At 42.0% G+C, this 13,126-nt stretch overlaps 1 protein-coding gene across 1 annotated transcript in view; it reads right to left on the bottom strand.

Moving 5' to 3' along the window:
* CAPZA2 (capping actin protein of muscle Z-line subunit alpha 2) overlaps positions 1-8,901 on the bottom strand; it is a 54,064-nt gene extending 45,163 nt beyond the window's left edge. Inside the window, exon 1 of the mRNA XM_034964865.3 lies at positions 8,701-8,901. Within this exon, the coding sequence (XP_034820756.1) occupies positions 8,701-8,739 (39 nt within the window). The 5' untranslated portion in view covers positions 8,740-8,901. The remainder of the gene's footprint in view (positions 1-8,700) is intronic.
* Positions 8,902-13,126: the final 4,225 nt, after the last annotated feature.

The raw sequence follows: 13,126 nt of genomic DNA, 5'->3' as shown, positions 1-13,126 counted from the left end.
TCTCATACTCCTTAATCTCTGCAACACTGAGCACTGCTCCTTCTTGAAATTCTCGTCACATTCTGTGACCTCAGCACCTACTCTGTGCTAGCTATCAATAGGTAACACTTCGACCTCAAGGGTTTCTCCTCACCTTCAGGTCTCTCTCCACTTCTTATTCCTCAAATCAAAGTATAAAGTATATGCTTCCTGCCCTCTCCTCTTTCCCATGTCTAAGCTTTTTGTCCTAAAGGGCTTATCCCATCTCGCTTTAACCCACAAAAAGAGGATTCTCAAATCTCTATATAATCTCTGGAGCTGACCTCTTTTCCAAGCTGTTTCTCTATCTCCATATCTGCTAGGCATTTTCACATAGACAATGACTAGCATCTCAAACTCCGTACAACCAAAACTAAATTCACCATTATTCCTCCCAGCTGTGTATCCTCTTTCCTGTGTTCTCCAGTTGTTACTAGTGGTACCAATTCCCAGTCATCCAGACTTTAATGTTCACAGTTTTCTCTGACTCACGCCTTTCCCCTATATTCATTTATCAAGTCTTCTTGATTCCAACTCTAAAATCTATTGGCGATCTTTTTTTCCTCCATTTCTTGTGGGACGAACTTAAACCAGGTCCTAAAGTCCACTTAAGCCAGGTTCTCAACTGTTCTTACCAGCTCTAATCTATCTAGACCCATGGGTCTCAACAAGGGGTGAATCTGTCCACCAGGAGACATTCTGGATTGGTAAGCCTGGGTTATGGTAGTAGCATATCATGTGGGCTAAGGATGTTGCTAAACACCCTACAATGCACAGCATGTCCACCTGCCCAACAATATCTGGCCCAAACTGTCAACATTGATGAGATGGAAAAACCCTGACAGTGAGCTGTTAAACAGCACAATTCACCTTTGCATCTCTTATTGTAAAAGTACCAAATATAGAGTAGACACTCAACTATTTAACTGAATTCTTTTTACACAAAACTCACTGCCTGCTTGTTCCCACTTTCCTGTTATTTTTCCTTATGTTGTGCTCTCTGGTATGAGCTTGACCCCAACTGATGTTTACCATACCCCTAGGCAGAAGTAGCTTTTCTGTCTTCTAAATTTTTAGACCCAATTTAGTATGTATATTACATATGTCCAATTCCTCTTCGAATCTAGTTTTGCATTGTATCTACCTTCCAGGTGATCGCTACACTTTAGTGAATTTAAAACTTAATCTATGCTGTCATTACTGCTATTCACAAATATTCCAATTCTCCTCTTCTGCCCTGACCTTTCTGAAATTAGGTTTATACATGTAACTTGCTTTAGCTAATTGAAATCTGAGCAGAAGTGACGTGAGCTCCTTCCAGCTACTCGGAAGGCTGAGGCAGGAGAATTGCTTGAACCCGGGAAGCGGAGGTTGCAGTGAGCCGAGATTGTGCCACTGCACTCAAGCCTAGGTGACAGAGTAACACTCTGTCTCAAAAAAACAAAACAAAACAAAAAAAACAAGTGTGTAATTCATTCCATTTCCTTCCCACCACTGCAGTGACTGAGAAAAAAGTTTAGATGGAAGCTCTCTAACCAACTGGAACGCTAAATTACTTCCCTGAGCAGGGCTCTCTGCTAACCCACGCTAGACATACATGGAATGAATGAGATGCAGTACAAAGCCTCCACATTCAACACCCTTGTGCTGAGATTTTAGGAGTTTTGTTACTGAACTATATCCTTGCCTATCCTGATTCACAATCAATATAAGATGCATAACTTTACCACTAAAAAAGGAAAAACACTACCAATGAAATATTACAACCCATTGATTGTACAATGCAGCCTGATTTCAGAGATCTTAAAATATAAAAAAGTATCAGTACTGAAATCAGTGAAATATGGTATATTTAGTAAATGAATGAAGATGGAGGTAAATGGATTTCAAAAGTCATTTCCAGTAGAAACACTGCGAATTAGAATGCATAAGAAAAGTTCTCAGCCATTAGATGCATAGTGAAACATGTAAATATGTCATAAGAGCAAGAATGCAAAAACTATACTTAATCCTCAAAATAAAATTTATGAACTACTTTTTTGAAACAGCCATGGGTATTTTTATGGAACCTGTCAGAGAGTGGTTTTCAGAAGACAAAGACCCCATTTTCTTTGATATGCATGAATCTCTTATTTAACAAATTATTGCTATAATAACTTTAACAAATTTTTGCTTCAGGTGACTGATTAGGCTTTTAGATCATAGCTTGGAGCCACAGATCCAAGTTTTGCCATCCTGCTTTTCAACCTTAAAAATTATTTTAGATTCTCTGCTCTAAGTCTTTTCATATCTGTATTCTCACACTAACATGCAATTATTCTATCTATTCAGCTACTCATGCAAAAATGGCTCCCAAATGCACTGAAAATTTACTACAAATTTACTTTAATGTGCAAAGTCTGAAAAACTCCACTAATGCTATAGCTGCTATCAAGTTCCTGTCTGCAACAGAAGTTTTTACACTTTATTGGTGAAATAACATAATTTATCTATAGAATAGAATTAGGAATGAATATTGTCCACATTAATAGCTTTCTGCTTGAGTTTACCTTCTCAATAATAAGAATTTTTTTTTAAACTTTTTGAGATGGAGTCTTGTTCTATTGCCCAGGCTGGAATGCAGTGGTGCGATAACCGCTCACTGCAACATCCACCTCCCAGGTCCAAGCGATTCTCCTGCCTCAGCCTCCTGAGTAGCTGGGACTACAGGTGCACGACACCACGCCCAGCTAATTTTTTGTACTTTTAGTACAGACAGGGTTTCACCATGTTGGCCAGGCTGGTCTTGAACTCCTGACCTCAGGTGATCCACCTGCCTCAGCCTCCCAAAGTGCTGGGGTTACAGGTGTGAGTCACCGCGCCCAGCCAAGAAAAACATTTCTAATTTTACATTAATATTATGAAATACAATGGCAGCTTATATTGTTTTTACATACACAAAATTTCTGAAGCCAGTCACTGAGAGAGAAGTATATAAACTGCAGGTGCAGCCATCCTATTCATCACATGGTAGAGTAACAACAGATGCTAAAGATGACATTATGTCTGCACTTAGGAATTCCAATGGAAAAGGGAAAAAACGGTAAGCAAATAACTATTAGGCAAAATTGTATTTAATACTAACGATCTCTTGCAGAGTTCAGATGAAAGGCTAAACTAGCTGTGTAATCTAAGCTAAATCTTGAGAGATGACTGAGATTTTCATGTTTCAAAAAAGGGGACAGACCTGGGAGCAGTGCCAACACTCAAAGTAGATGAAAAGTCATGAGCAGAGAAAAATAACTACCATTTATTGTGTGCTTACTACATGCCAAGCCCATTTAGACTTACAACAACTTAATGAAGAAGGTACTTACTACCACATTCTAACATTTCAGAGCAAACTGAGGCTGAGAGATTAAATAATTTATCTGAGGTGCTAGAAATGGACCAGTGGCTGGGCGTGGTCGCTCACGCCTGTAATCCCAGCACTTTAGGAGGCCAAAGCTGGCAGATCACCTGAGCTCAGGAGTTCCAGACCAGCCTGGGCAACATAGCGAAACTCCGTCTCCACTAAAAACACAAAAATTAGCTAGGGACGCAGGTGTGTGCCTGTAGTCCCAGCTACTCAGGAGGCTAAGACAGGAGAATTGCTTGGGCCTGGGAGACGGAGGTTGCAGTGAGCCGAGATCGTGCCACTGCACTGCAGCCTGGGTGACAGAGTGAGAATCTGTCTCAAAAAAAAAAAAAAAAAAAGAGAGAAATGGACTAGTATGCAGCTCTCTGAAGTCTCTCTAAATTCACAGCACGATTAAGTAACAATACGTATTGAAAATGTCAGAACTACTTAGGTTAAAATGGAATACAAGGCCATGAATACCATTTTAAGAGCTTGGCTTCCTTGTAAAGGCAATGGAGGATCCAGGCACTAAAATTTTGAGAGTAGAGAAATGACAAAGTAAAGCATGGCTTAGATACAGGAAACAGGAGGGATTAGTCTAGAAACTTTCTAGTAAAAGCCTAACAGTGGCAAATATAACAGAAGGGAAAGAACAGATATGAGACATTTTTCTTGACTTTCCTTCTTAACTGTTGGCACAGAACAAGTATAATCAAGTTGCATTCTGTTTGTACAGTGAAATTTTGTTACCAAACATTATTGAACAATCAGGTCAATGCAGAGATAATAAACGAAGTATTAATATAAATGAATTAACTTTTCAAGCAAGAAATAAGTTATTTGTATAATACATATTTTGACGATGGAAGTGACAACTTTTACCAGTTGATTGTAAGGTACGGGGCCAAAAAAAGTTAGAATAAATCTGAAATTAAAAACCAGGATGACTGGAATAATGGGAATAAAGATATAAAGAGAAAAATTATCAAGAGTAGATTATACCCCCCTTTGTGTGAGAGGAAAGAAGATGGTCGTTTATAAATTTACTTCTAGGCAAGCTCCATTTGAACATACCTAATTAACCATCTCCAGTGAACATGAATAGCAGATAAAAATCTGACCAGTAATCAGGAAAGAAGTTAGTGCTACAGCTATGTACCTGGGAGACAACTGCAAAGACCTAAAAGTTGAAGCTATGGGATAGATTATTGTAATCACTGAGGTAAAGGGTTACAGGAAGAAAAAAGATCTTTCCCATCAGTAACTAAGTGTATTCCTTCTGGAACTTGAATTTCTCATCCAGAGAGAGGCTTCGGAATGGGTCTTTTCAATTGAGCCTTACACCATAATTTCATACAATTTCAAATTCACAAAAATGCTTTACTGTACAATACAGCTGACCCAGGAATGAAAATGAACTGTTTTTGGCCTAGGGTTTCTGTAACTATGTAAAAAAGTCTATGGGAGGCCGGGCGCGGTGGCTCACGCCTGTAATCCCAGCACTTTGGGAGGCCGAGGCGGGCGGATCACGAGGTCAGGAGATCGAGACCATCCTGGCTAACACGGTGAAACCCCGTCTCTACTAAAAATACAAAAAATTAGCCGGGCGCGGTGGCAGGCGCCTGTAGTCCCAGCTACTCGGGAGGCTGAGGCAGGAGAATGGCGTAAACCCAGGAGGCGGAGCTTGCAGTGAGCCGAGATAGCGCCTGGGTGAAAGCGAGACTCCGTCTCAAAAAAAAAAAAAAAAAAAAAAAAGTCTATGGGACACACTATAGCAAGTTAAGAGCTTTAAAGAACTTCATTGTGTTCTTCAGCTACATTTATTTCCCATTCACCCAGTGGCCAAAGGAGAAAAGGTTATTAAACTTCATAGTAGTATCCTCAAAAAGCAATTGTGTATGATTTTAAAAAACAAAACTATTATTCTACATTGATTTCTAAAATGCTTCCTATCAGTAACATAACACCTTTAAATGTGTTAATAATAAGCTTTATTCTAAAATGATCAAGACAAAAATTTAGAACCTAACACTATTTGCTTGGTATTACTTTTTAAAAAAGGGCTAGGAATCATGGCTCATGCCCGTAATCCCAGCACTTTAGGATGCCCAAGTGGGAGGATCGTTTGAGCCAGGAGTGTGAGACCAGCCTGGACAACATCGTGAGACCTTGTCTCTACAAAAAATTTTTAAAAATTTGCTGGGTGTCGTGGCACGCCTGCCTGTACTCCCAGCTACTTGGGGAGACTGAGGTGAGAGGACTGCTGGAGCCCAGGAAGTTGAGGCTGCAGTGAGCCATGATCACCACTGCACTCCAGCCTGGGTGACAGAGTGAGACCCTGTCTAAGGAAGAATCAACGTTTCTCCTTTTTCAAAATAAGCTGTCAACAAATTAAAAATGAAGAGACAAAACCAGAAGAGGTTCTTATCAATTTTGTTTAAGAAAGCATAATGTCTGCTGGGCATGGTGGCTCACGCCTGTAATCCCAGCACTTTGGGAGGCCGAGGGGGGGGGTGGATCACCTGAGGTCAGGAGTTCAAGACCAGCCTGGGCAACATAGCGAAACCCCGTCTCTACTAAAAATACAAAAATTAGCTGGGCATGGTGGCATGTGCCTGTTATCCCAGCTACTTGGGAGGCTGAGGCAGGAGAATCGCTTGAGCCCGGGAGGCAGAGGTTGCAGTGAGCCGAGATTGCACCACTGCACTCCAGCCTGGGCGACAGAGTGGGACTCTGTATCAAAAAAAAAAAAAAAAAAAAAAAAAAAAAGAAGAAGAGAGCATAATGTCACAAGAACATCAACGTTGGACTAAGACAAACTTTAAATACTACCTTCATCTTGACTGTCCTTGGGTGAACTACTTAAAGCTTTTGAACCTCACTCTACTCATCTGTGAAATGGTAATAGAACAACTACCTCTTACGACAACAAATTAAGTAATGAATGTATCTAACTGAGCCAAGCATATATAAAGCATGGTACTAGACACATCTTAACAGCTTATCTTCCTTAAATTTGCAATCTAGAGTGGAAATTTCAAAAACTTAAAAGTATTCAAAACTTAATATTTTTTTTTAGAGATGAGGTCTCGCTATGTTACCAGGCTGGTCTACAACTCCTGGGCTCAAGCGATCCTCCACACCTTGGCATCCAGAGTAGCTGGCATTACAGGTGCAAACCACCGTGCCCAGCTTAAGAGCTTATTTTTGAAAATTACCAATAAGGCAGTAGAACGAGTAATATTAAAATATCACTTTTAAGTCCTCTCTGTTTTCTGATCCCATACTGGACACATCCTCCTCCCCCAAAATGAAAATAACCTTTAGATATCTCAAGTGACAAGAACGTTAAAATTTCACTTTACTGGTTACTTGAATTTAACCTAAAAGTTTTGTCAGTTTTTAAATTAGTAAATATAGTGATAAAATTTATATGTAAAATATCTACATAATATTCTTACAAAACACCAAAAATCAAATTAGAATTTTCATTCATTTAACCATAAAACATTTTGCTACTAGGCGGCACAGGCTTTAAGACACACAACCTCCTCATTCCTCTTTATGAAGCTTAGTGCCCTGAGAGTGCCAGATAATAAGGCATCTTGTTATCTCATTTTTAAAAAGCTTTTTTATTTTAGGCCTTTACAACACATGGCAGGTCTATATTAACTCCCACACCGAGTAGTCTCTCTTCAGCTAGATTTCTAGCCACTTGAGCTACTAATCATCACTTAAGAATGGTAGAATAAAAACACGGCAATCTCTTTTTAAGCTTTTTAGCACGCCTCAATTTTAAATATGTGCACTCCTGTACACTTTCAGTCACCTATATAGGGTTATTTACCAAGATTATACATTGAATACTGTACAGCAACTTTTGTGGATACAGAGATCTGCCTACTGGGTCTGTGGGCTATGGAGACGTTGCTCGCCCCCATTTTGTTGTTGTATTATCACTTTCACCGAAGAACACAAGAGAAAAAAAGATTTCCGAAAAAAAAGATGAGGCTGACTTCTGACCATTCACATTGGGAATGGGACAGAACCTTCTATTTCGGTGCAAGAACACAGCATATAAAAACATCTAGAGCAGAGGGTCCTAAATGAAAATATCCTCAGACTTACATGAAGATTTCTTAAACACCACAACATACCTAAATGTACCTGTATTTTCCTGCATTGGCTGTACTGCTTTGAAATTTAAAAATGAAGCACTCTTTAACGAAGAGTGGACATTTCCAACCCTGCAACTAACTCATTCCTATGTTCTGTCAGTTACTTCTAAGGGTCCTTTCCGAGAAACAGTCAAAATTAGCAGGGTTCTCCCCTACCCCACCACCCTCGGGAATGGGACGTTCCCAAAAGCCAAACGAAAGGGGCGAATTAAGAGAGCAGCAGTTCAATGAATTATTCCATTTCTCGTTTTAAATATCTGAGAACTTAAGTCGTTCATCTGGTTCCATTGCTGTCACAGCATCTAATATACAGTAAAAGGAGTTGCACATTTTCCCCTCTTCGGAAGAAGTCCTAGCAGGAAAGTGAGGTGCCACCAAATCGACCCCCGGGGGGGAGGGGCTGCTGCCAACGTGGGCAGAAAACAACTATGGGGAGGGGGTCGTCTTTTTGTGAGCAACTCCGCTGCCTCCGGGGGAACATGGGAGCTGCAAAGCTTACTGCTAGAGCCACGAAAGGAAAGAGAGAAGGAGGGAGAGAGGCCTCCATGGGGAAAGGGAAAAAAAAGGATAAACCGTAGAGAATCAGAAAAGGAAGCATTTTGCTTTGAGGAGGGGGAAGTAGAAGGGAGAAGTGAAGGTCTGCTTCCTAAGCGATTTTTCCCTTCCCCTCACCCGCCGCTACACTCACAGGCCAGGCCGCCGCGCTGGGCACTGCCCTTGGGCCGCTCCCAGGCACGGACGCAAACCCCTTTGCGTCCCTGGTCCCCGGTCCCCGGCCCCGGCGGAGGCCCCGCGGCCCGACAGCAGGAGAGGGTCCTGGGCAGCCGCCGCCCTCCCCCGCGCCCGCGCCCCCGCCCGCCGTCGCCCAGCTCCCGCTTCCTATTTTCGGAGTACACACCCTACAAGGAGCGGAGCGAGCAGGCCTGGCAGAGACCTGCCCCCGCGCGGGGCCTCGGGTGACGGACAGGGGCAGGCACTGGGCGCAGTAAGGATGGGGGAGGAAGGGCAGCCGAGGGCAAGGCCAGCTGCGGGCCAATGCCCTTCCCTCGCGACCAGACTCCGGGCCCACCCGCCCGGGCTGAGCCGGCTCCTGACAGCCCGCGCCGTCGCCCCCGCGACTCTTACCTTCTCTTCATCAGACAACTGCTCCTCCAGATCCGCCATCTTCCTTCTGGCGACAAACCGCGGCGGCGGCGGCGGCAGCGGCCACCTGACTTCCCCGTTTCCGTGCGGTCCTCAGCGCCGCGCGCCCCCGCTAAGGGAGGGGCCCGCCGCTCAGGCCGCCGCGCACGCGCGCCCCGGGAGCCCCGCCTCCCTCGACCCGGCCCTCTCGGACTGAGCGCGGCTGTGCGCGTGCGCGGGCGCCTGGTGGCCGGGCGGGGGACGGTGTCTCGCTGGGCCGCCTGCTGCAGGCTTGCTAGCATCTTGAGTGCAGCGTTCTCTCCCCACTGTGACCATATGGGCTCAGTCTGCGATGAGTACATTCTGAGCCCTTCGTTATGTTTCCATCAAGTTCTGAACTCTGCCAGCTAAAATGTGAAAAGGTGTACAAATAGAAGCCTTTTAAACATTGTTTTTTCAAATATTAGAGAAGATAGTCGGCTTTCATTAAAATACACATCACGACCCTCTCCATAATTGAAAGATTGCTCTTGATATACTCCTTTATTCATCCAACAAATATTTTTTGGTTCTTTAATGGGGTGCGGGGCACTGTGTTGGTCTCTGGGGATACAGTGTTGAGGGGGAAAAAAGCAAGCTAGACATACATGTTCATAGCAGCACAATTCGCAATTGCAAAGAGATGGAACCAACCTAAGTGTCCATCAACCAATGAGTGGATAGAGCAAATGTGGGTATATACACCATGGAATACTACTCAGCCATAAAAAGGAACGAAACACTGCCTTTTGCAGCAACTTGGAAGGAGCTGGAGGCCATTATTCTAAGTGAAGTAACTCAGGAATGGGAAACCAAATATTTTATGTTCTCACTTATAAGTGGGAGCTAAGCTATGAGGGTGCAAAGGCATAAGAATGATAAAATGGACTTTAGGGACTGGGGAGGGGATAAATTACTACGTATTGGGTACAGGGTACACTGCTCAGGTGATGGGTGCACTAAAATCTCAGAAGTTACCGCTAAAGGACTTATCCATGTTACCAAAAATCCACCTGTATTCCAAAACTGTTGAAATAAAAAGAGAAACTTCCATTCTCAAGAAGCTCATTTTCTACTCATTAAACAAACATATATTGAACAGTTGGGGCCAGGCGCGGTGGCTCAGGCCTGTAATCCCAGCAATTTGGGAGGCCTCAGTGGGCAGATCATCTGAGGTCAGGAGTTCGTGACCAGATTGGCCAACATGAAGAAACCCCGTCTCTACTAAAAATACAAAAATTAGCCGGGGCGTGGTGGCGCATACCTGTAATACCAGCTACTCAGGAGGCTGAGGCAGGAGAGTTGCAGAAGTCATTGCAACCCGGGAGGCGGAGGTTGTCCCTGTCCCTGCAACCCGGGAGACGGAGGTTGCAGTCAGCCGAGGTCGCGCCACTGTACTCCAGCCTGGGTGACAGAGCAAGACTCTGTCTCAAAAAGCAAAACAAAACAAAACAAAAACAGTTGGGGAAGGCACTGTACTATTCCAGGGGAATACAAAGCTATGTTAGACATGGATCCTACCCTCCTGAATAGGTTTGCCATATTAAATATAGGACACTTAATCAAATGTGAATTGCAGATAAGCAATCTTTTAAAAAGTATGTCCCATGAAGCAGTGGAGACATACTTAAACTAAAAAATTACTCATTGTTTTCAAATTTTACTGGACATCCTTTACTTTTATTTGCTAAATCTAGCAACCCTGCTTTTGAAGCTTGAAGTTTATGAGAGATTAAACATGTAATCAAAGCTGCGTATATATGAATCAATTGGGAATCTTGTGAAAACGAAGTTGTTAATTCAATAGTTGTGGCATGAGGCTGGAGAATCTGTATTCTCCAGAATACAGCCTGTAGAATAACGGGCTCCCAGCTGATGCCAGTGCTCCTGATCTGGAGACCACATTTTGAGTGGTAAGGCCTTAGGGTTTAAGATAGGCGTTCAGATTCCGTGAGGAACTGTTGAGAACTTTTGAACAGTGACATGACATGAACAGAAATATGTGCAGCAAGATGAATCTGACAGCTGCACATAAATGAAATGTGAGAGTATCAAATAAATGTTCAGATGCAAGACCCTATTATTAAGTAATTTATTGGGTGTTCATAATGTGCAAATCATTGTTTTTTGTGAATGGACAGCAAACAGAAGCTATGATATTGAAAAACTGATGGTTCATTTGGGGAGAGAAGAGGAAGGAGAAGCATGCTGACACATGCAGAAAAAAGCAGGTGTCCTTTCGAGGATAAACGTTGTGAAGAAGATAAAGAGAATAAACCACATAGTTTAACCAAGGGTAACACTGGATGAAAATTAACATGTTTACTCTTATAGATTACAAATCATTGCTTCATTGATTTCTCACTGCAACCTCAAGTGAGGTGCTTATCAGTACCATTATACCCATTTTACAGAAGAAAAAAATGAGGCTAAATGATTTAAGATTGCATAGATCCCAGCACTTTGGGAGGCAGAGGTGGGCAGATCACCTGAGGTCAGGAGTTTGAGACCAGCCTGGCCAACATGAGGAAACCCTGTCTCTACTAAAAATACAAAAATTAGCTGGGCGTGGTGGCTCACACCTATAATCCCAGCTACTTGGGAGGCTGAGGCAAGAGAATCATTTGAACCCAGGAGGCGGAGGTTGCCTGGGCAACAAGAGCAAAACTCCATCTCAAAAAAAAAAAAAAGAAAGAAAGAAAGAAAAAGATTGCATAGCTCCTAAGTGACCGAGCTGGGATTGGAACCTAGGCATCTTATTTTATATTTCATTTTCTTTCCACTGCAAGATTTTTCTTTCTTCCTCTTAAGTCTGGGCACTCTCCACCAAATAAAACTTAATGAAGGCAATTACTATCCCATCCCGTAAATTCAATTCACCACCCTGTGCTGCATTAGCAGTACTTCTGGTTTTGTTTTTTTTCCTGTCTTTTTTCCTGTTTACTCAGCAACACCTATATTAGTATTTTGTATACAGTGGATACTCAGCAAATATTATTGCTTGATTAATTGGCTGCTCTCTTCCTCTAGAAACCTCACCCAAATATGGTAATGTTTTGCAATAATTTGAGTCAGAGTGTGTTTATAATTGTAACCTTAGTGATACAATACATGTGGTTTCCCATAGTGACACAACCCACAATTATGTATAATTTCTGATAATCTTTTCAGTAATCTTCCAATACCACCCTCTTGGTACAATTAAAAGGAATTCTAAAATTTGCGTAGCCTATGTATTCTAGAAAGATTTTAAGCTGTCACACAAATAGGTAAAATATGAAATTGTTGTTATATGACTGCAAGGAAAAATGTACTGGTAGTCTTGGATAATCAGTTGTTTTATGAGGAGGAGAAAATAAAATATTTATCCTATACATGATTTTACCTACTAAGAATTTCTACGCTTTTCTTAATTAATTTCCAAACTTACTTCTCTTCTTTTTGTTTTTGGCTGTTTTTTGTTTTTGTTTTTGTTTTTTTTTTTTTTTTTGAGACACAGTCTCGCTCTGTTGCCCAGGCTGGAGTGCTGTGTCATGATCTCGGCTCACTGCAACCTCTGCCTCCCGGGTTCAAGCTATTCTCCTGCCTCAGCCTCCTGAGTAGCTGGGACTACAGGCACCTGCCACCATGCCCAGCTAATTTTTGTATTTTTAGTAGAGATGGAGTTTCACCATGTTGGCCAGGCTGGTCTCGAACTCCTGACCTTGTGGTCCACCCACCTTGGCCTCCCAAAGTGCTGGGATTACAGGTGTGAGCCACCACGCCTGGCCAAACTTACCTCTCTTCTGCTTATCGTGGTCTGATCTTGGTCTTTCCAATTAACATCACCAGAATTTTTCTTCTTTTATAGTGTTTGTTTTTAAGTTACTTGTATACTTTTACATCAATTTTCCTATGGATATACTCGAATTATTCAACTACATTTTAAACTTGTCAAGACCAGTGGTTACCCAATTTCACAGAAAAACAATCTTAGGGTGCATCTACTACAAACCTCTCTCTTTACAGATGAGTTGAGCCTTAGATAAATAAATGGCATAATAAAAATTGCACATCTAGCTAATATTATTTTAGGATCCAAGTATCCTGATGGTCAGACTCATGTTCTTTTATGTACATATCCATACCAAATAATGTAAAATAAGATGAATAATAGTATTACTGTGTGATCATTAAATGATTGTACCAGATATAGACTTCTATAGTACCATCTCTGCACCAGAAAACTAACACCTGCAGCTTAAAAGTTTGACTTACCTCGCTTCTGAGAAAAACTATCAGTGTTAGACAACTAACATTTGGTTGTTTGTTAATGTCATGGTCAATTAACACAACTGGTCTCAAGTAAAGTCCTTTATGGCTGTGGAAAAGTGTAAAAACTCACATATAT

The sequence above is a fragment of the Pan paniscus genome, chromosome 6, assembly GCF_029289425.2.
Source record: "Pan paniscus chromosome 6, NHGRI_mPanPan1-v2.0_pri, whole genome shotgun sequence".
Taxonomy (NCBI): Eukaryota; Metazoa; Chordata; class Mammalia; order Primates; family Hominidae; genus Pan; species Pan paniscus.
Note: the sequence above shows the minus strand (reverse complement) of the source record. Positions and strands in the feature narration are given on the sequence as shown.